At 43.2% G+C, this 23465-nt stretch overlaps 2 protein-coding genes across 14 annotated transcripts in view; one reads left to right on the forward strand and one right to left on the reverse strand.

The window, feature by feature from the left end:
* LOC116048352 (serine/threonine-protein kinase DCLK1-like) overlaps nt 1-792 on the forward strand; it is a 29431-nt gene extending 28639 nt beyond the window's left edge. The window contains exon 17 of the mRNA XM_036001189.1: nt 338-792. The gene's annotated coding sequence lies outside the window, so the exon portion shown is untranslated. The remainder of the gene's footprint in view (nt 1-337) is intronic.
* Nucleotides 1-23465, reverse strand: part of nbeab (neurobeachin b) — a 252065-nt gene that overhangs the window by 4654 nt on the left and 223946 nt on the right. For 9 of the 13 annotated variants that reach the window (XM_036001181.1, XM_031297412.2, XM_036001183.1 and 6 more), the window contains 11 exons: nt 22566-22685; nt 18671-18823; nt 15703-15870; nt 10756-10845; nt 9453-9645; nt 7814-7885; nt 7499-7654; nt 6683-6853; nt 3908-4009; nt 2868-3064; nt 1811-1962 (listed from right to left, as the gene is read on the reverse strand). In XM_036001181.1, coding sequence (XP_035857074.1) covers nt 1811-1962; nt 2868-3064; nt 3908-4009; nt 6683-6853; nt 7499-7654; nt 7814-7885; nt 9453-9645; nt 10756-10845; nt 15703-15870; nt 18671-18823; nt 22566-22685 — 1574 coding nt within the window. Of the gene's footprint in view, nt 1-1810; nt 1963-2867; nt 3065-3907; nt 4010-6682; nt 6854-7498; nt 7655-7813; nt 7886-9452; nt 9646-10755; nt 10846-15702; nt 15871-18670; nt 18824-20851; nt 21126-22565; nt 22686-23465 lie in introns of those variants that run through there. The other 4 variants (XM_031297415.2, XM_036001182.1, XM_031297411.1 and 1 more) reach the window with 2 other exon arrangements.

Consider the following 23465-nt stretch of genomic DNA (forward strand, 5'->3'; position numbering starts at 1 on the left):
CCACGGCTGACTGGTATGTAGGAAAAGCAGCTGATTTCACAGGGTCGTCTTATACTGCTACACCCCAAGGGCTTAAATGCTCAAGCACAATGAACAGAGCTGCTGCAGAATGCCCCTCTGTAAATGGCTCACTTATGTTACCTAATGTCAACTTACTGAGGAAAGAGATTGTAACTGAATCAAGGGGTTCTTAAAATATTTAATTAAAGAGATATGTTAAGTGGTGTTGAAAGAAATGTTAAAAATAGCATGCCATGCAGTACTTAATTTTATAGTCCCCTGATGTTATTCACAAAATGTCATCCTCTATCTGACCATCCTCTGCTTACCTTAACAGGTCATGCAGTCAGTCATGATGGTGCAGAGTTAATTTGCTTAAGAAAGAGGCCTCTGTTTTGAACCGGACTGTAAGTGCCCAGGGGGATTTGGCCTGTGGCTGTGAAGTGCAGCTTGAATGTTCCGACTCTCTAACCTCTCTTGACTGCCAGGGTCACATGATGACGTCATGCTTATAGCCTCAGAACAGTGTCGCCTCAGCGCCGCCGACCCGGCACCCATTATACGACTCCTGACGAATCTTGCAGAATGCAAATGTTAAGGAAAACCGGCCAATAGACTTGTACAGTACACGTCCGCTCGCTGTTGTGCTAAAATAAGTGCACTAGCAGAGGACAACCCTGGAAATTTGGTTTCTATAGCAACTGCAGGCTCTAAGGAAAAGGATGGTGGATATTCCACTAACTAAAATGCACGTGACATGTATACTTGGAGAGTACAACACTTATAGTATACATAAACATAAAGCCAAGCAGCTAAAATCATGCAGTGTCATGATCTTTTATATAGCTCCAACACACACCATTTGGATATGACTTACAGTTTGTTTTACCTCAGAGTTCAAAAGATCTTTGCTTCTTTGATTTATTTAGATAAATACATAAGGTACATTGTCTAATTCCCGAATTCAAGAGGACCTTATTAAAGCAGTAAATGTACCTGTATATTGGGTTCTCAAAGTTTTGGTGTCTGAGTGTCAATATGCTGTTATAAACTCTAACTGTTCAGATGCACCAATCAGAGCCAGGTGTCTAACTGCGTATCAATCACTGCTCATGCACACGCATTCATTCTCCCTTGTGTGGGGAGGGGCTTAGGAGACCGTTTTGGGCTTTAGCAGAAAGGGGGGAGGGACTGAGAAGTTGTCGATGTTCACATTTTCTTCGCAATCCTACCTACGGCACCTTTAAACTAAGTCGTCCACTGAAATTGCTAACTTCAGCTAACAGCACTAACATTGATGACAGAACGTAATTTCTGCAACACTTGTGAGGTGTCACTTGTTGCCATGCAACCAGTAGCTTTCTACAGGTTGTTATGCCTAACCTGATAGATGCGTGTTAGGGGGGGGGCACTAGTCTGGCCTATCTCCACAGCGCTGTGGCAGCACTGGAGTCTGGCTTCACCGCTTATCATTCTGGGATAGAATGCTCTGGATTGTTTACATTTTGTTAAACCAATCACAATTGCCTTGGGTGGTGCTAAGCGCCGGATGCAGCGATGGTGCCCTTGCCGAGTAGTGTATTAAATGTACTCTAAACTATTGAAAGTGAAAGTATTAAAAAGGACTGCGGATGATTAAAATATAATGCATACATTTGATATCACCTTCAGGGGCTGCACAAAACGTTTCTGAAGGCCATTGGCTTGGACACTTTGAGAAACTATGCTGTATAATGATGAGTGGGAGACAGTTAATTAGGTTGGCTTTCTGTGGCCTTATAATTGCTGCCATACAACTGCCCGCTCTGACCTTTGATCGTGTGATAGGTCCATGGCTCGGATGCCAGCATCACAGCCAGGGTAGACGTAGAGCTGTTTGAAGTCACAGGCCTGCCACACCTCCACCACGCCATTATCCCCACCTGTGACCAGGTTGTGGCCATCACTGCTCAGGAGAATAGCCTACAGCAGGGACAGAGAAGGGTTCAACATGTCACTTTTAACCATAGACTGCATATAAAGAGCTTTCAAATTAGGGAAAGTTATTTTGCCGCATAATGTAAAAAATGTAACTGAATGACCGATGGTTATGTACTGTACACAACACAAATGACAACATTTGTGATTGTGGAGGAACATTATGACAATGAAGTGCATTTTTGTACACATTTAAGATGGGTTATTGTAATAATACTATTTATACAATTATATAACTGTATTAAAGCTTTGGTGCGTAACGTTTTGATATTAATAAACGTCCGTTACATTCCAGCCATTGCCAAATGAGTTGCTACAAAGCTAATTAAGACTATCAGCTCCACACAACTCTCTCTGGATCTCTCAGTATTACTATGTTCAGAAGATTGTGGCGTCCGGGGACTTTCCCGCACAGAAACTCGAGTGAAGATAATGACCTCTTCTGAAGAGTCCATCATGTTGTTTTAATCCTCCGTGTCCTCCTCGGCTACTAGCAACTGTGTGGGGGGGGGGGGGGGGGTGCGCGATCACAGAAGGCTTGTGTCATGCGGATGCCCCCACAGGGTTGTTGTCATTACTTAGAATTCCTCATGGGGGTGAGAGAAACTATGCACTATAGCTTTAATATCTTGAATTTCTCCTGTAAAACATTGAATTGTAAACCATGATCCAGGCTGTGTAGCCTTGCTGACTTTTTTGACGACTGTTTGTTTAACTTATGTTACCTTTTCAGGCAATCATCAATAAAGATCCTGTCGTACATAACCATCATCAATGTTTTTGCAAACTGACTCAGTATTTGAATCAAAGGGTATGTACAGTAATTAAAGGTTTGTAGAGATGCATCCACATCTCTAATGGATTATCTCGGTGTAAAAATAACAGCTCACCCTGGTGGAATCATTGACCTCCATCTGTGCCAGCAGCTTTCCATTAATGCTGAAGTTGCAGAAGCAGCCCCTCTCGTACTTGATGATGCAGTGGCCCTCACTGGACACTGAGATGAGCCGTGGGCACCGATAGTGCTCTGGCCCCTCCAGAGCCCGCAGCAGGTCCCCTGTGATGGTGTGGACCAGACATGGACCCTCTGCCAAACCCAAACATGCACAGACAAGCTGTGACAAACTGTGCTCATGTAAAACATTATAAAATCAGACAATTTACTTTCTGCAGTTCTACAGCATGCAAAGAGATTCCTGGTCCTGGCTTTTTCTGTGAGGCACTTGCATGTGCAGCTGGGTACACATTAGAGTTGTTGTAATACCAATACCAGTATCACAAATGCCTCAGATATTGCCTAAAATGTTCTGTGCACCATCTGATATTGCACATATTGTGGAATTTGTTCTGTATGTCTGAATGATAAATGGTGCTAATAACAATAAAAAAAATGATCTAAAAAAACAAAAACAAAATATGTTCTATTTTGGTTATGACTGTCAAAATACATAATAAGAGAAAGCTCTATGGCATTCATTCTTTGTATGTATTTTTTCATGTTTTACAAAGGCTTTAACCCGAGCTGGGCCACACAACAATGATAGCAATTATATCACATACATATAGGGTTATTAGTATACAGCTGCTAAATAACTATTAACTATTGCTTCATAGAGTTATTATAAAGTATTACCATATATATATATATATATTTTTTAACACACTGGCATTGGATCAGTACTCGGTATTGGCTGATACGCAAGTTTAAGTATTGAAATCGGTATCGGGGAGAAAAAAAATTGTATTGGTATGGTATAGACACATGCAGGTCTAGAGTGTTCATTAAAACGAACACCTGTCGATCTATGTGGGTTGGTAATAAGACTGGTAGCCTACAGTATGTATGCCAACATGCTAGCTCAAACACAAGTGTCCCTGACCTCCTCTCTGATGACAGTGACATTAAAGGGAGACAGGAGAGTACACTGACCTTTGGCTCCGCTGATGACCAGGCCCAGCTCAGCGCAGACTGACACGCACACAACTTCCTGGTCATGGCCCGTCAAAACTGCTCGTGGTGCTGGGTAGTCACCTAAAAGATGACACATACACAATATCATAAACAGATTACTTGGTTGATTAAATCTATCGCCTGACTCTGAAACCATCACCTAAACAATCTGAATACCTGAGCAGGTCATCTAAATGTATCCGTCAAATTTCTGAACTGGGATTTCTGTGCAATGGTCTACAACATAACCACCACACTTTCATCAGGCAATAAAATCAAATAAACACAAGCACGGTGATTGTGACACACAGCTGCTACCAGGGAGGTCCCTTTGAATTGTCATGTAAATGCACGGATGCCCACTGATGGCAGCCGCGCCACTTGATTTCATCCCGTGTGTCACATGATTGATGATGGCCAGGGGAGAGGTTAGTGAGGGGAGTTTCACGGCACCCGGAGGCGACCTCTAGTCTCTTTCTGAAAAGGCACTGATCACCAATACTGAATAAACCCACATCATGTCCCTAACTACTGCAGTGTCTTACAGAGAGTCTAACCCTTTGAATAATGTAAACAGTGGGAAGTATCTGTATTTAACAACAAAGAAAGAAATGCAGACCAAATGCAGCCAATGAGAAGCAGAGAAACTGTCCAAGATGTACATTTACATGTAAGTATTAAAACATAACATTAAATTATGCTTTAGGCACCCAAATTGGTGTTTAATTTAATTCATATTTTGTTTTATTATTGTATAAATAAAATAATCCTACTGCAATTTGTGTAGGCCCTTAGTATTCACCACCTTTCAGTCCACTAGTGATGAACTCAAGTCAAATATTAAATACACACTATGTGGCAAGACTCAAAAGTTCAGCCAGTTCAGTGAAAGTTTCTCTATCCGCCTCGATCACAGTAAAGTCCAGATAGATGATGTGGACATGTGCCAGACTGCTCTCCTTCTCCTCTCTTATCCCCTCCTCCTCCCCCATCATCTCCTCCCCTAGCTCGGCGTATCGCCTCTGCAGCTGTAGCAGTCCAGTCAGTGAGCTGGACTGTGATCGATGCAGCACAGTCCCTTGGAGACCAGGAACCTGAGCAGCGCTGTCAGTCCCAGCACCCACTGCTGAGGGAAGCTGAATAGGACAAGTGTCAGAAAAAGCCTCCAGGGGGAAAAAGGGACCTTATGCAGCTCACCTACCCGACAAAAGATTCAATCAGCCTGCACCACGTACCCCCCACCCTCTCCTAGCCCTTGGGACGAGACCAAGTCAGCCACCACAATTACCCAGTGCAAATATCCCCTTGCACCGGTGTGTTGGGCCGAGTCTGAGAGGCAGGGCCATGATTGAGCTGGAAGTTATTTTAATTATTTCACATTTAAGACACATGCAGCCTTTTGGGGTGCGGGCGAAATCAATTTCTTTGGCACTCCACATCTACAGGATGAGGAAGCAGTGATCCGGAGGGCTGCTGCTACATATTCACACAACCTTCAACTGGCATTATAGAAAATATAATAGGCATGAAACCATCAGAATGAGACTCGTGGAAAGGATTGTTCAATGATGAATAAGGAAATAAGTACGGGAATAAAGAGGACTCTGGTGCTCTGTGTGGTATATGACATTCATTTGAGGGCTTCGAGTGTGAAGATATGAAAGTATATGTGGTAGTGGTTTATCCCTGAGGATCATTGTAAATGCCTGCCATTTTTGTATAATGTGTCAAATCTTTAGCTGATTCCTCTGCACTGCCCCTGTTCCTTTACAGACAAACTCCAGGATCCCACACCTTTATTGCTCTGCATTCTTAAAGCAAGCTGGATTATTATCTGCTGCCTCCACAGTGTTTCTGAAATGATGACATATTGACGACATATTGATAAGACATTGGAAGTGATTTGATTGAGTGAAAATGCCTCCTGTCTTTTGTTTCTTGAGATGAGCTATGTAGTTTCCTTCCCTTTTGTCCATTGCAGATGCATTGCAAGCACTTGTAGTGTGAATATCAGGGGAATACTGTTTTCCTGCTGCAGTAACACAAGTGCTATTGCCCCTTGCTAATTGGAGGCAACCAAGCTGAAATTCTTAATTAACTGTCGGAGCCTCAGTGAAGTTAATTAGAGAACACTCACAACTAATCTGGAGCTCCTAGAATCTGTAACAATTGGAAACACAAGATCTTCTAACGCACACAAACACACACATTGTATTGTCATCCAGAAATAAAATTAAAAAATAATAAACTCTTCCACGTCTTCAGTTTTTCAATTCCATACCATATATGGTGCTCCTGCTTGTACAGTACTGTGATGTCTGTTTCTCCTACCCTGATGGATTGTTTTGAACACAGACAATCAGTGAGAATGAGCAACTAAATGAACTGAGCAGCAGAAATCACACACTGGGGTCTACTATTTTGAAAGCCAAGACATCTGGAGTCCTCTACTTGAAAGCAGCACAGCTCAATGCAATAAATCACACTAATATATCACAGCTACAGTGCAGATACATTATCGTCTCCCTGTCTCTCCACATTATTTGATTTCTAGGGTAGAATACATTTTTTCCAGTGTTGATCAAAGGCTCTTTTTGAATATACTAACAATGAACTCATGCACCTATACAGGCTTTATACGAGAGTATTTCATGGGTGAAATACTAATAGAAAGGGCAATGCTACTGTGTACTGTCTGTGTGTGTGTGTGTGTGTGTGTGTGTGTGTGTGTGTGTGTGTGTGTACTTTACTTACTGTTATTGGGGTTGTCGCCGATAATATGGTGCCGTCCACTCCAGTACCACAGCAGAAGTGTAGCATCCCTGGACCCAGAGACGATGTAGCAGTCTCCTCCGATGTAAGACTCTGATCTGGCCAGACATGTCACTACGTCCCAGTGGCCAAAAACTATCTGGGTCAGCTTGCCTAAATAAAAAATATGCACAAATGTTTTTGATGCTGGCAAAAATTGTTAGTCAGAAGTTCCTGAAATGCGACATGAGAAAACTACTCCTGCTGTTTTGACAGTGACTGTGAGGGAGTATTGTATGAAATTCAAATTTCAATATGGTTAAATCAGCGGGTCCCAGCCTTTTTGGCTTGCGACCTCTTCAAAAAGAATGAGAGTGAGTTAAGCAGTGATATTTCTCTCTTGGTTTGTAATGTTTGAAGGATTTTTAAAGGCCAGAAGAGGTCAAAGTATCCAGTATTTCATAAGAGAAAAGAAATATTGAGGGAAAAAATAAACATCAGACTTTTTTCTTATCCATCCCAACCCTTTAGGACTGTCGTAACCCCCAAGTTTGGAATCACTAAATTAAATGCAGCTTGTCACAATGTAGTAAATTATCATCTTGTTCCCACTGAATCATTATCATAGAAAAAAAATTAGCAGAAATAACTTATTTTCTAATCAGTGAGTCCCAGCATATTACAGTACAGTTATCAGTTTCTCTACAAGGCTTGTCAGGAGGGAACAGCGACAATACTGTATTATTCCCATTACAGCGCTCAGTCCTCCACACATCAGTGCACACCTCTATAGGAAATAGAGTTTACACTGTAACCTACCTGTCTCGGAGGAGTACACACGAAAGCTCTTGTCCCAGAAGCCACACACCAGTATGTAGCGGTTGTCAGCTGTCACCACAAAACAGTGTGTGGTGATTTGGATGCTCTGGTCCACTAGGTCTGTGATCTGGCGCTTGTTGCTTCCAGTATTGTTGGCTGTGGGAAAAAAAAACAGAACAGAACTCACGTCAATACCTGAGGTGTTAAAGTTATTAATTAAGACCCTTACAGCTAAAACATAGCATATAAAAGCCGGTGGTCAAATGGCTTGGTTTGATGCTGTATTTTCCATTCAAAACAAGGAAGCTTACTCACCAACCAGAGAGTCCATCTCTATAGGGAGGTGATGGGCCTGCTCAAGAGAGTAGCCCGGTGCTCCTCGGAGACCTAGATTCAGCCAGGGAAACACAAGTATATTCATCACTGAGGCTATTTCTCACCCCTGCACGTGTGCATTAGGGCTGCACGATATGAGGAAAATATCGAATTGCGTTTATTTTGACTGATATTGCGATCGCAATATGATTCACGATATTGAAGGGAATCATCATGTTTGTATCATCATTCTCATTTTCATTGACTAATATTAAATCTTAAAAAATGAAAATGATTATAGTGTGATTTTTTTGCGAGAATCTGTACCAAACAAAGATGTCTGTCTTTAGTCTGTAGAATGGGATTTGTAGGCCGGGACATCTCTGCAGCACCACAATACTTTATTTTAGAATGGTTTGACACATATTTTGCCTTTAACAAATATTGCGCCCCTCTGTCATTTGGATATTGCATATTGCCATATTGCGATTTCGATAAAATTGCGATTAATTGTGCAGCCCTAGTGTGCATTCTTACACACAGCCCTCCATCAGGTCCATCAGAAAGTAGTGTGGATCAATGGAAGTACAGTACATTTCCAGGATAAAGCCTCACATGTCATGCTTCGCTGTGGACCAAATACACCAAGCGATACACTGGCAAGAACAAATTAGGTTTAACTTTGTATCCAGCTAATTTAAATAGCTCATGTTACTGTGTTGTGTAAACAGTTAATTACTTTTGCGGGGTGCAAATGTTCCACCAAAACAAGTTTCTTCCCAGGACTATTTTGCAGAGCCACCATGACTGCTTACGGAGCTTAGCAGGATGATTGTGATTGGTTTAAAGAAATGCAAACAACCCAGAGCGTTTATCCCAGAATGTATGTGTGGTGTAACAAGACTTTACTCCACAGCGTCGTGGAGTAAAGTCTGGCAACGCGAGACTAATCAGAAAGATTTCTGTCTGTCTTACTGGGCTTTTATTTTTTATTTTTCAAAAGTGTCAAACAGAATGGAGACATCTTATCCATGCAATCTGTATCTGGAGCCAGGTTCGAAACAGCAACACGTCTGAAAATACGGAGACCTTATTATCATCATTATTCTGAAAAAGCCAAACCACATTTCCCTCCTCTCCGACAGGATGGCAAGGGTGCTGCAGCTGTGTTCATTAGTGTGGGAGCAGCCAGAGGAGCCACACAGTGCCGACTCTTTGGTCCTGGGCTCAGTGTGTCTCTACAGTGACAGATGGGGACGTGTGAGGAGAATGTGGTGCAGTTGCGGCCTAATTTCCTAGTAACCATTGCGTTGGCCCTCTGACCCTGAGGTGAGGCTGATTCTCAGGGAGGGGCTCTGTGGGTAATGTTGTTCACACATGTCTGAAAAGGAACATGTGGAAACACTCATGGTCAGCTTACCTAGGAGGTGCTAGCCTCTCACACAGCCAGCTGGCTACAGCTCTATTATGAGTGGTGGGCAGGTTTGTGTGTGACGGTGATGAAGTGATTTTACAGGGCCGCTGCTATGGTAGGTATCACATGTGGCGTGGCACTTTTTTTTTTTTCTTCTTTTTCTTTTTTTAACGAGGGGCATATGATTGAACACATCACCTGCCATACGTGTTGAGCGCCACTCACCGACGGTGTTGTGCCATCGGTTGACAGCAAATACGCGGCTGCAGGTGACCGTGACCACTGCAGGTATGGTGAGGTGGGGCAGGGTGTTGGCGGCCACATGCGTTACCGGCGAATTGGACGGAAACTTCAACACCATGATGACGTCCTGCTGCATCTGGTCCTTGAACATGAGAGGACTCTGTGGAAGGAAACACTATTGAGTAGAAGAGAGAAAAGACGGAGTGCAAAAGGATGAAGGGATGTGATGGCGGGAGAGGAGGAGTACAAGGAAAGAGGAGCAGGAAGAGGAAGGGGGGCGCAGCAGGAAGGCAGAGGGATGTAGAAGATGACAAGAAAAGGTATGACGTATGGGAGAAAAAGAATGGAAAGAGGCAATTAGTGTGGAGGTTGGAGGAAAAACTAGGCTCAGACACAGAGGAGAGCTTCATGCACTGCCCCCACCGGACAGTGCAGTCAGACGAGGGACTGGTCAGACAAGGGAAAGACATGGAAAACTGGGATGGAGTAGACTGTGCACATGAGATGGTGCATACATGATACACATGTATCAGAAAGATTGAGTTTGGTCCACAAAGAAGGAGCATTACATTTTTTATTTTTTTTAAATGTGCTTATTTCACCACTGTAAAACGCAGCTCAACCTTTACAACCCTGGATTAAAGTTGAAGTGTAGCAGGAGTAAAAGCAATGGAGGACATAGTGATCCTGACAATACTTTGAGTTTTGAACCAGTTTCAGCTCTCATCTTGTCCCTAATTTTAGAGGCTTTTGACAGAAGTGGATGAAAACATTCACATCTGTTGCAAAAGTAGAAAATTGAACTAAAAGGTCTCAAAGGAATCTGCCTTACAAAGTTTCTTGAAGGGAGAGAGAAACAGAGAGAGCCATGTGGGGATAATGAGGGCTAGGCTGACTATTACATGGATTAGAGAGGGAAGAGCAGCTTACAGCAGAGAGAGGGAAGCTAGGCCAGTAGGGAGCACTCTTCCCTTTACACCACACTGCTAGTAGGCAGTAACAGCTATAAAAAAGTGCAGACAAAATGTGTTGTTATATTGCAGGTCTGTGACCTACATGAGGTAAGGGTTATGATTAGGCTCTGAAATATTTACATAACAGAGTGGATTGAAGGAAATAGAAAGAAAGAAAGAAATCAGGGACATCTATCTTAATCTTGTGTCTACCTACAAACACAGGCCCGCAAACCCACACCATTCAGGCTTGCACAGGTCCACACATCGTCTCTCACACACACCAACACCAGAGGTGCAGGGAATTTTCCCAGCATGCAAGTTGCTCTCACCAGGTGCATGGCGGAGCTGCGTGGAGGATGTGGCTCAATAAGCAACTGAGATGGCGTCTGTCCAAAGCTCTGGATCTGTGCCTCTGTGGCCTGCGGGAGAGAGAGAGAGAGAGAGCGAGAGAGAGGAGAAGGAGAAAGAGAGAGAGCGGCTGTCACAATCAATATGCATCAAAGTGATGGGTCAATGCGTTACTTGACAATGCAAGCAAATCCTAACTCAGCCGTGCCTCTGAGGAAAGGGGGAGGTAAAGGGAAAGGGGAGCACTCCCAATCCGCCTGGGTGCTCCCCCTTCCCCCTCAGCCTGCAGAGTCATCCAAGTGTTAGTATGGAAGAGACAAGCCTTTTCCTATTAACATGCTTCAGTTAACCATTCCCATTTCCAGGCGCAGGGGCCCCCACTGCATAAATGTTAACCTGGAGTGACATCCAGCTAGGACTGCAGCAGGCCGGCCTGCTTTTAGATGTTATTGTGCTTGAAACAAAAGGGGAAAAGCATGTCCACGCACACAAACATACGTACGAAACAGAGGCACAAAATCACACAAGCAGACCGAGACAATTTGGCAGAGGAACCTTGATGAAGGATGATTTATGGGGTACAAACTAGTATGGATGCTTGTGACGCACCCTGAGTACAGGAAGAAAAAAAACACACCGGAGGAATCAAGTCTTAACTATTATTAGAAAATAACTTCCATTTAAATAGACAAAAGATCAGCTTTGCCTCAAGTGAGTGAGGAAAAAAAACAAGCAGTAAGAGCTGCTGAGCTTGACTGAAAGTGGGGCACTCCACGGTGGGAGTGATTGATGTGACTGGAGCCACTTCCACCATCAGAGGGGAGCTTGTAGATGTCCGTCAATGCCACTGTGCACAATGGAACATACATCGCTCAGCCTTTCGCCCGCCCTTCTGGCTGCCTGGGTGACTAGCCTTCATTTTCCTCCGCCTGTACACACCGCTCACAATCAAAAGGACCGATTGGGTAGCACATGCCACAGAGGGAGTTGTGGCAAGGGAAGTTTGGAGGCGATACTGAATTAGGACAGGCCACCTGCAAGCCAAACAGTCGCCTCCACCAACACCCCCCGGTCACTTCCTATCTTCCGCAGCACCAAAAAAGGCGCTGTCCACAGCAGTGAAAGTTTCATGTGAGTTTGTGAGCACATTTGGCAACCATTAAGTGCTAGTCAGTGTTTCTTTACAACGCAGTCCGTCAAGTAATAAGCAACTGACATTATGGCTTTTTAAGGTTAGCTTTGGGGTGAGGGTCACAATGTCTGTTCAAATAAAGAAATTTGATACAAAGATCAGAAAGACAAAAGAGGCCATGTGGACAACATCATATTTCTTGTGCTGATTCTATTACCAGGGAAACTGGGCTGCTGCATGTCCAATTTTGGTAGTCTTAGACAACCTTGTTGCCCAACAATTGTTTCCAGAGTGCAAGGGGAGGATTTGACTGTGTGTGTGTATGTGTGTGTGTGTGTGTGTGTGTGTGTGTTGAGGGAAGGGGGTCTGACTTGTTGAAGGTTAACTAAAGAACATGTTCCTCCACTGGATGATCAAAACGTGTCAATATGCTCTCAGGAGCTTCCACACTAATCCTCTCTGAGGTATGTCAGAAACGTATCCCTATCTCAGTCACTTAACAGGCACTTCATTAGTTTAAGTCACTTCAGGCCTCTGCATTTTGGCTGATAAGTGACACTTATTGCCAAAGCCATCTGGATGATCTCCCCTTCCAGCAACACGCGCCTTGCTTGGGTGAGCACCAAACATCCATCTTAACACACAGTGTCTGCGTGTCTGTCTGTAGGACTTCGCATACTGATTTGGGCATGAGCAAAAGGCCTCAGAGGTGAGTGGCTGGCTGCACCTCTCTCTCTCTCTGTCTCTCTAGCTGCTGCCTGGTTCCCAAACTGGTGACAGAGAAGCTGCGTGGAGCACCCACCCACCCCCCAACAGCATCCTCCAGTGCACTCATGCAATGCAGCAACACAACAGCTCTGTCAGACAGAATGCAAACACGGCCTCGCAGTGACCCACTAAGCAGCGTGGGATCGTGCTGAGTCACGACACCTGAGTTCAGCGGCGGCAACTACAAATATGAAGCTGCTTCACCTTTTGACTGACTCGGGAGATTACAGAAGCAAATTGCTTTCAATAAGTACTTTTGGCTTTTAAGTAGTATAAACCGATTATAAAAACAGATCAAAGCAGCACAGAAACAACACGGACCCAATGCAAACACATCTAAACAAACTATTAATGTAATTGCGGTGTAATTGTGTTACTTTCCCATGTGACGACACCGATGGAAATGTGTTTAAGATAAGCTTATCTGGATTTATTTAAATCCTTAAGTACTAACAACAAATTAGCCTGAGGGTGTTTCTTGAGTGACAGCGGGAGTTCACATGTGCACTACTGTATGTGGGAGCAGAAATGTCTCTAACAATGTGTCCACCAGCAGCTGATTGTCTCTAATGCAGTTATCTTCAATGACAATGCACACATAATCCTTATTCTATGTGATACATACGGAGGAGGTTTCTTATTATTAAGGTCAAGCATTTAAACACTGGTGTCCCATCACTATGAGAATATCAAGGTGAAATCAATTTGAATATATATATATATCTCAGCTGCTTCAAACCCTTCATTGGCTAGCCACGGCGCACTTTGTTGTCTTTGTCGTTACAGAAGGGGGCGGGAGGGGCAGTGGCAGCTGAGGAGGAATGGAGTCCCACTGATGAATAATTTGTCTGTTTACTTGTGAGTGACACAGCGGGGTTTGAATCAAGGGGTTGCTGTCATGTTTGTCCATAAGAGAAGGCTGTCAGGAGGAGCAGCACATCGGAGGACTGCTGTTCCGGCAGTGTGCCCAGTAGAGCTGTCACTGTGCCCTCAGCCAGAGGCCCGGCGGCGTGTCAGAGGGTGTCATCATTTCCTTTCTGACACATGGGCGGAAATTATCTCTCATGACCTCTAATTTATTGACATTTCAAATGCCTTAATTGTTATGACTAACGCTGGATGTGCAGTTTCACCTGTCAGGCTCACAATGAATCAATACCCCGGAGTCAATCGTCACATTTCAGCAGGTCTTAGCGAGACATTCATTGGGCACTTTTCCATGCTCCACCTCACGGGCTCAGACAGGCCGCTCGCAGACAGGAGGCGTGGTAAACAATAATGCGAACCATGGTACGATAAATCCTGCAGGAAATCACCTACAAAATGATCATAATGATGTAGACTGTGCAGGAATATTATTCTTAACTTAAAGATTAACTTAAATGAAATCAGCAGCGCATTAAAGTACAATACAATTGTTGTAATCTGCCTGGAGAAATACTGTACTATACTTTTTTATACACATTGTCCTCAGGTTTGCAGGGGGCTGTTGAAAAATTACAATTTGGGGCAGTGGTGGCCTAAAGGTTAGAGATGCGAGCTTGTGACCAGAAGGTTGTCGGTTCAATCCCCAGACTAACAGGATAAATCTGGGTGGGGAAAGTGAAAGAACAGCGCTTGTCCCTCCCCCATCACCACCACTGAGGTGCCCTTGAGCAAGGCCCTTAACCTCCAACCGCTCCAGTGGAGCTGCTCAGTGGCCAGCAGATCAGACTGTGGTTGTACTGGGCAGCTTCCAGGTATGAATGTGGAACTGTGTGAATGTGATCAGGGCGTTCCTGCAAAAGAGAGGCTGCCTCTCAGTGAACCTTCCCTGAATAAATAAAGGTTAAAAAAAAAAAATTGTTTTGGAATTGCCAGTAAATCTTTGAAACTTGCATTTCAGGATACTGCTTGGTTTTAGTATATGGGATTTAGATATACAAGGTTATTCTTTATGTTACAGGGAGAGGAAGAATCCATCGGGAATGAGCAACATGATTGAAGGTATGAAGGTTTGTCTTAATTAGTGCTCATCATATCAGCATTACATCAGTTGCAATTAGCTGAGCCAATTTCTCTCTCCAGCACAAATACATTTACATGTCACAATAGCGACTACATCAACTGGGCACACAATTAGGGAGTCTGAGTAGCAGGCTTCCTAATGTGCAACTAACTAACAGTACTGTCATCTCTCAGGGTAATAGTAGGCAGGGTGTAAGACAGCTAAAAAAAATCCCTCAGCCGGATGAAAAATAATAAAAAGGCATCACCTTAATCTTTCTCAAAATGATGAAAAACAAACCTCTCACAATTTCGTTTGGTAATTAGATCGGCCAAATCTTCTGCAGGTGATTTGCATAGTGGTCACTTGATAAATAAAGGCGTCCCTGGAAGTGACAGTATATAAATGACTTGTTTTGCAGACAGCAGATGGTGGATATCACAGGGAGAGACAAGCTCAAACTGGAAAGTATCACAATGCATGCCAGCTGCTGCAGTCTCCGGTCCCCTTTCCCCTCTACGCAATTAAGCTATTCACGAGTGGTACGGCCGAGCTCATAGATATTCAATTAATTTGTTGAGAACAAGAGGATTCACTCCCTTTCCTACTGACTGAGTGACCTCAGTTGATTGATCAAAGAGCTCAGTCAGATTCATTGATCTGATTAAGGGAAGGAACATACAGTACATTCAGCGCGAGGAAGAAAAGAGCAAAGAATCCTGATGTTAAAAGGATCTATGAATTATGTGGACAGATATTAAAAGATTCCTGTTTATCTGAGAGAGGGGAAATGAATAACTCCGCTCATCACAAAATGACGCTAATCTCAAAGCAAACTCCATGAGTCAGCAGCTCTGCCAAATTCTCTCACGGCTTACATTTGCATGACACAATAATTGATTGACAGATGCATGATATGAATGCTCCCGGAGCTCCAACACATGCCAGGACAAATAGAGACAGGAAGTTGTGCCTATGTTAAATAAGAAGGGGTGGGGTGGGGGTGGGGGCTTTGTCTCCATGGCAATGTGTGTGCCTTACCTCTCTGAGCGGAGGGTCGGTGATACTGTCCAGCTTGACGGAGCCCTCGTAAGTCAGGTAGTGAAAGACGTTGAGGGCACGCACCGCCTCCGGGCCTCGCTGCTTGTAGCCGAAAATAAGGTCAATCCACTGATGCAGCTGACATGACACAAACTCGCTTTCCAGGGCCTGTGAGCGGAGTGCAGGGCAATTAGAGGTGAGAGGCATACCAGCAGCACACGGCACATGGGCCAGAAGACACAGCACAAATTGTACTTCCACACAACACTGAACACAACAAAACACAGCCTACTTTACTGTGAATGGATGACCTACCAGGCAATACATCACATCAAACATCACAAAACTAATGAAGAGTACGGTAAGGGAAAATGACTTGCATTCAGTTAAATAAAGATACATATTTAACCCGTTTTAGTGTGTATAAATATTACAAGACAAAAAAAGAGAGGAGCTGCATCCCTTCCCTTTAATATAATCAGCTAACTCAGGACAAGCCTCCCATATCACATTTCTCCGTCTACTTAAAATACAGTCCGACTATCTTTGCATAGAGACAAAGAAATTGGAGGGATCTCATTTACTGTAAAACCATTCGCAGGAGCAACATTGATAAATTACTTGTGAGTGTGGAAAGGGAGACATGATTTCTTGTGGGAGGGTTAGTGAGAGATTTGGGATGGGATTTAAGGCTGATAACTATTATAAATATACCTATGGAAGCCATGCAGTGGGGGTTTGATGTATTGTTCCACAATACAGTACAATACAATTCCCATGCATGCTGGTGTTAGGCTTTGCTAGAGGAATTTACACTCCTCCCCTCGCGTCAGGAATAACAGCCATTACCAACAAAGCCTGCTCGAGCACACAGAGGCAGAGTTTGCCACAGGGCATATCACTTCAATTGAAAGTGGCACATGCAAAGATGGGAAGTGGGAGGGAGGGAGAGGGAGGGAGAAAGAGAAGGATGGAAGGGAAAAAAGAGGAAGAGTGAGACAGAGGGTGAGCCAGGGAGAGATATTCACTGACAGAAATGACATAAAAGAGGAAGCAAGAGTGTGGGCTAGCTAGTGAACAGAACAAAAGAAAGACAAAAAGAATGGAGGCAGAGGACTGTGATTTTGTGGGCGTGTGAATACACTGGTCTGCGAATGGAACAATGCAAGGCAAAATCACACATGTATCCTTCAACAGTGAGAAAATATCCACTGTAATCCTTTTTTTTTTTTTTCAGCCATCCTCTCTCCTTGTTTTGGAGATGCAGACATGGCCGTAACAACTCCCAGCTTTACAAGCCGGATAGAGCTGGACCAGGCAGTGGGGGTAGAGCACGGGGAAAGGTCACCTCCATGAGACCAGCCCCGCTCTGTCACTCCAGCTGAAAAGGTCAAGTGTGTTCCCAGAGCCTCTTTCTACCTCTGGTCCAAAAACACTGTGGCCCCCAACCTCCGGATACAGTACATAGCACGCATGCAACTTTGTGTCTTCCTATCGGTATTATTGAAGTTTCTATGCTTTTAAGAAGGAAGTATTAGAAAGTGGAGTCATACCATAGAGGATTTTTTTTTTTCTCTGTGAAATGTTTTTCTTCACATGTGAAATGTTTTGTAAGAGCCTTTATGAATCTTGAAAAATGAGGGAAACCAAAAAGACTTCTAGGTATCGAAGATTGTAATCTCCAAAATAATTAGCACTTGCCTAAATTTGGAATCAGCATCATGCAGCTTTTTTTCAGCTTTAGCAAAATAAATGTGGATATGTATTCAAAAATGCATCTGCACTGTTCTAAGCCCATGCAATGTAGTTTTCGTATGAAAGTGAGTTGAGCTGTTGAGTTTCTACAGTAAGCGATTCCAGATTAAAGGGAGAACAGACTTTATCGGACAGCAGGAGATTGGGTTGGATCTCCATTTCTTTGTCCGTGCTGCTCCTGAACCCTGCTGGGAGTTGTGGACCACATGTTGATAGGCAGTCTGTATTAAACATGCACACGCAGACGTTCACACACACATGCGCACGGAAAGGGCCCTGCACGCTGCCAAAGTGACGAGGCCTGGCATTACAGAAGTTAACACTATAGGGCAAACTTGCCCTCAGTCCTGTCCTTCAGTGACATCACTGGGGTCAGGTGTACAGTGTTAGTATTGAGCGCTGCACTTTATTAGATGCTTCATGAATACGTCAAGGAGACACAGATGCATGGGAAGGTTAAAAGGAAGAGTGGGGAATGGATGTCTTTGCTGATGTGAGGAGGAGGCAGAAAAGCTAAATGTAAATCATTCATTTTAAAAATACATCTAAATTATATAATCCCGACCTATAATAGATTCTCAGTATAGTATAGTACAGTATATCGCCGCTATTGGGCAGAAACCTCGTATCTCCATATTTTGCCACTGTCATTTTTTTTTAATAAATCAATGCTATTGGTCACCTTTACGTCTGTCTGTGGGTTTTACAAATAAACAGTGACAAGGCAATTTTATCTGACTTCGTCGAAGGTAAATAACCCAATATGTTTTCAAATTAGCCTTTTTCCATTTCAGTACAAAGTACTGAAATGTACAAAAAAACAACCATAGTACGTAACATGACAGGATGCAGTGTGCTGTCGTATACTTTAGTGCACTTTATGAGAATGAGGATGGCCTCTACTGAATAGTATAACAAGAATATATAAATATACGTAATGAAATTAATCATTACTATGAACTGGACAATCATCTTTATAAAATTACAAATGGTCAGAATAGTTTTAATTTCTACAAGTGTCATTATTGCAATCTTAATTGGCAAGGAATAAAAGGAGGAGAAAGTAAAAATGATGTAGAATTTTTGGTCAGTAAGGTTTTAATTCTGACTGAAGATTTTTATCCAGATAATAAAAGAAGTAATATCATATACAGGTATAATTTGGGCTAGGGTAACTATACCATTTAGAATTTGACAGAGGCCTAAACCTTACCATCCTGTTGATCCTAACAAGGTCTTCAGGCTTCTTGGCCCAGGCTGGCAAGTCCACGTCACAGACCATGGTCCGGTCCTCTCTCATTCCCAGATGGTACCCGTTGCTGTTAACAAACATCTCCGGGAGGTAGTAGAACTCAGGAATCAGTTCCTGTGTTTAAAAGGAAGAGAGATGTTCACATTTTACAGCTTACTCACAAGACCACAACGTCTAACACCACAGTTTTCACCATATAATCGCCCAACAATTCCGTTAAGTGCAAGAAATAACATATGTGAGGACAGAGCCACGGAAAACAGAGGAAAAAGGCTCTGTATCCCACTGAGATGAAGTGAGAATTCAAGGGGAAAGGTAACACAAACAAACCTAACAGCAGGCCATGAGAAGGCGGTGAGAGGTGCTAGTCCAGTTATTCCAGGCAGAAGTGTTAGGTGTGTTAAATGAAACTGGAACTGAGTTGGGTTTTTCTCCTGGTCTCTTGTGATGGGGTCAGGACCTCGCAGCAGAGGGGAAGTCAGCATGGTAAAGGAGCCCCTACATAAAGCCTGCTGTGGTTCCATACATTGAAGAGAGCAAATATGTACCCGTGTTTTAAGAAAAGCCTATTTCTTAAGGAATTTCTCCTGTGTTGAATGAACATACTGTTATTTTTATATATTTTTTTAACCCCCTAAGTACACATCATTTCTCACCTTCCAGGCAAAAAAATAAGACCTAACACGCTCAACTCACATTGGAACTTTGAAGACTGGGTGCTGGATCCTTAATGTGGGTAATAATATATAGAAGGAAATTTTGATTGAATTTATTGGAGTGCTGTCCAAATTACCTTTGTTATTACCTTCCAGGCAATCATTTATACATGTTATACATATGAACATTAACTTGCAAAGAGCTTGCTTGAGATGGGCAATCCACCACAGTGAACAGTTTAATGCCTTTATCTTTTACCTGAGTTACAGACAGAAAAAAAAAACTCATAACATTTTAGTTTGCTTATTATTTCTCTTCTGGGTTTGTTTTCCAAAAAACACAGCTTTCGCGATGCTCTTTGGCAGCTAACTCTGAAATGTGGATGTCATACTATCCTTGAAAGCAAGAACATTTGGACAGACAGCACTTGCTTCCAAAAATAAGAAGAAAGGAGAGGCAATTTAATGATGACAAAAACTGTCATAGCAATCTGAAATCAAATGGTGGCTTCCTGGATGTCAAGCAGTCAATCCAAAAACTGCGGCATGCTTTGACAAGGTAATGGGCTCAAACTGCAAAACTACAAATATGGTCATTTAAGATTATTATTATTATTTTTTTTAAATATGGCATTTGCAACATAAATGACTTGAATGAATGAATTTTTTATGATTCTGCAGTCCCCACTCTGACCCTTTATCATTCTAATCATACAGCTAAGAAAGGATGAGTGAGCAAAGCCTCTCCACAATGAGACTTATGCACACAAGGAATGTAGATCCTCTACTCTGTCCTCATTAGAAACTATACACACAAGACAAGTTAAACGCTGTTGTCTGTCTCTTAGCCTGAGAATATGAAGGAGGGTGCAAGACACTATTTTAACTCCTTGTATCAGGCTTGCTTTATGAATGCAGTGTTTGTCAGATTCAGTGGTACTATTGTGTTTTATACTGCCTATGGGATGCATAACATGCAGAGCTTTTAGGCCCCTATAAATCACCGGGTTTTGATAGAGCGAGTTAGCATGACATGGTACAGGCCAATAACACCGCTGGTCTGCTGTTGGTCACATTTCACCCTCTGCACACGACAGGGAAAGGGAGTAAAGTAGCCATTCCTCTCCGTTTCCCTCTGTCTCTCTTACATACACACAACAACGCTTTCCCTCCACTTTTTCGCCTGTAAACTTCCTGCTGTAACTCACCGCCAAGCCGTTAAAACTGCCAGCTCTGTTTTCAAGCCAGCCTCCCATGGCAGCCATTAATTCTGCAACAGCATCGTAATGGGCTAACAAGTCAATCACACATGCCTACATTGCTTTACACTGTGTCACCTTAATGACATGTTCGTCAAAATCTGTCACCAGCGGGGTGCTGCTGGATTCCTTCAGTGGTAGCAGTTTGTGTGTGTGTGTATGAGACAGTGTGTGTGTGTGTGTGTGTGTGTGTGTGTGCACGTGCATGTGTGCATGCGTTCGTGCATGCGTGTGCCCACTACTTCCAAGAAAGGTCTGCTTCTCTGTGCCCATGGTGGCTGTGCCAGCTTAACATACCTGTGTGCAGCTGCACATAGAAATAAATGAGCGGTATGGATGCACAATAATGATGGGGTGGTCGAGGAGGTGAGGGCTAGGTCGGCACAGGATTGTTTCCATTTGACTTGCTCTTTTAGGAGGTCATCCCCTTCAGGGGTTCAGCCTCCCTTGGTCTTGTCGTCATTACTGCTGGAGGAGGCCGGGGTTAATGAAGGAGAGACCCTGGTAAAAAAACAAGCTGCCTTTTAAACAGAGGCCTCATGGCCCGCTCGGTGTACAGGGCCGACGCTAACCTTAACCCCACACTCTCCGCTCAGTCTCCGTTGCTACGTGGTGGCAGTGTGCATGGCATTTGTGTGTCTCACTATATGTTAGGCATGGAAAACTATGCTTTCATTTTAATTTGATTTGATTTTGGGCAGGATTATATTGAGCGATGCTCTTTTAATACATAGTATGTGCATGATTACAAATATAAAAATAAATTCAAAACAAGGTTGGAAAGTACGCAAAGAAAGATGGATTTTGGAGATGGAGATTATTAAAAAAAAAAGCATCACAGCAAATGTTAATAATCTAATCAGTCATTATAGTGGCATGCATTGCCTCATAGTTTACCCCTATTGCATTATGAGCCAAACAAGCTCTTGCATATTATTTTCCTGCTTCTTATACATTATGAAATACTGTTAGTAATCCAGCAATGTCCTCCACAGTACAATGCCTCTCCTAATAGATCAGTAGCCATCCTATGTGTGTAAAAACAAATGCATGCAGACATACAAGTAGTTGGAAGTATGCTGTATTTGTTAACAGGGTGGCGTTTGACTATTCAGCTGCTCAGCTTTCTGCCTCTGCCTCACATTCTGTAGTTGGCTGCTCTCCCCCAGATCCTGGTGAGTAAAAGCCCTGTCCGTACATAAAAGACTACATTTTAAATAGCTTTTGTCATTAATGCTTTATTAATTGCCTGGGGCAACACTACCCAATGCAGGGTGTGCTAGAAATACATGACACTTTGAGGTCAGTGCGTATTCCTGCTGCGTGCTATGCAGTGGGCAAAATGGAGGCGAATCAGCAGGGTTCAGCGTTTTCGGTGACTGCTCTGTGGATTTGCAGAGGGAGGGCTTTGTCTTACCCTCAGACACAGCCTTTGTTCAAACTCATGAGTGCTTGCATGCACACATACAAGATCAGTCTACCTCTGAGATAGTTTGTTTTCTGCATGAGATAAATCAAATGTGCATTTCTAAGTGCTTAGGGTATTTCTGTCTTCAGTCTTTGTGAGTCGCCATTTGGATGAGGCATTTATAATTAATGGCATATATTTTTGCAGTGGTGTTGAAGCACATTGTCTGAGGAAGGGACCATAGTGAGTTAGAGGCTTAGTATGGTTATATTGCCAATTATATACACTGTACAGTTACAATTTAGCTGGTAGGTATGTGGTGCAATATATAGTGATATTTCCTATCATTGTCCTCAGAATTAGACACCCACAGGTCCATAACACCAGCTTAATGAAAGTGTCTGGCAAGGAAATGTATAGATAATGATCACAGATTTAACTTCCATTTGTTTAATGGCACCGTTTTCATGACATGTGTATCCATATAAATGTAAACCATGGATTGTACTATTTGCTTTTATTGTGATTCTCACCTTAACGTCGGAGGTGTCTCTCTGACAGTTTCTCCATGAGCGGGCGATGGCTGAAAAGGTGCGGTCAGGGTGGTCGAATTTGTTGTTATTGGCACTAAGGAGGAACGTGGTGAAGGGCTCCTGCAGAGAAAGCAAATTAGACATCACAAAGATCAAAGATGCCCAGCCATATCTAAAGTCATCATCATCTTTTTCCACCCTCTTGATCTGCATTTCGATCGCAACCATGCTAATCGACGCAATGCAAATCTCAGTACAGTTTCAATTTAGTGGATTACCATGCAGCTTATTAAAATACATGTTAACAGTCTGAATTATTCACATTATTTCATTGTTATTCTTTTCTCGGTGGCAGACTAAGGGATCTCTGCAGAGATCAGTCATTCACTGTATCCAGGCCTGGGGGAGAATTAATTAGCGTTCTTCCTGAGTACAGTAAGCCATAATGATAATTGGCTCAAATTTGGTTTTCTCAGCCTGAGATGGCGACCACTGCCGCTTGGAGCGGATGGATCACTCACCAGAGGAAGAAAGGGATTGTGGAAACAAACGCACAGAGGCCAATCTAACTGCTGTCAAGGGAGCTCCCTCAGTTCATCAGCCCCTTCCTACTAATGATGGGGGAGGAGGAGAAATACTGTACAAACTCCCCATAAAGCTCTTTCAAATTAATAAGCCAACTTCAAAATCAAATGTACACCGACTCAAAGAATCTGTGCAGGTTATAAGGGCCTCTTTTGTGGGGAAAAGATTGGGAGAGAGTGTGTGTGCCTCCTCCTCCTCTTCCAGAGTAAATGAGGACAGTGCTCAGTAACCTTGATGGACATGTCTCCAGCGCTCACTGGGTTGCCTGAAACACATAAACCTGTCACAGCAGCCTCTGTAAATCATTACCCAGCC

The sequence above is a fragment of the Sander lucioperca genome, chromosome 5 (genome assembly GCF_008315115.2).
Source record: "Sander lucioperca isolate FBNREF2018 chromosome 5, SLUC_FBN_1.2, whole genome shotgun sequence".
Classification (NCBI taxonomy): domain Eukaryota; kingdom Metazoa; phylum Chordata; class Actinopteri; order Perciformes; family Percidae; genus Sander; species Sander lucioperca.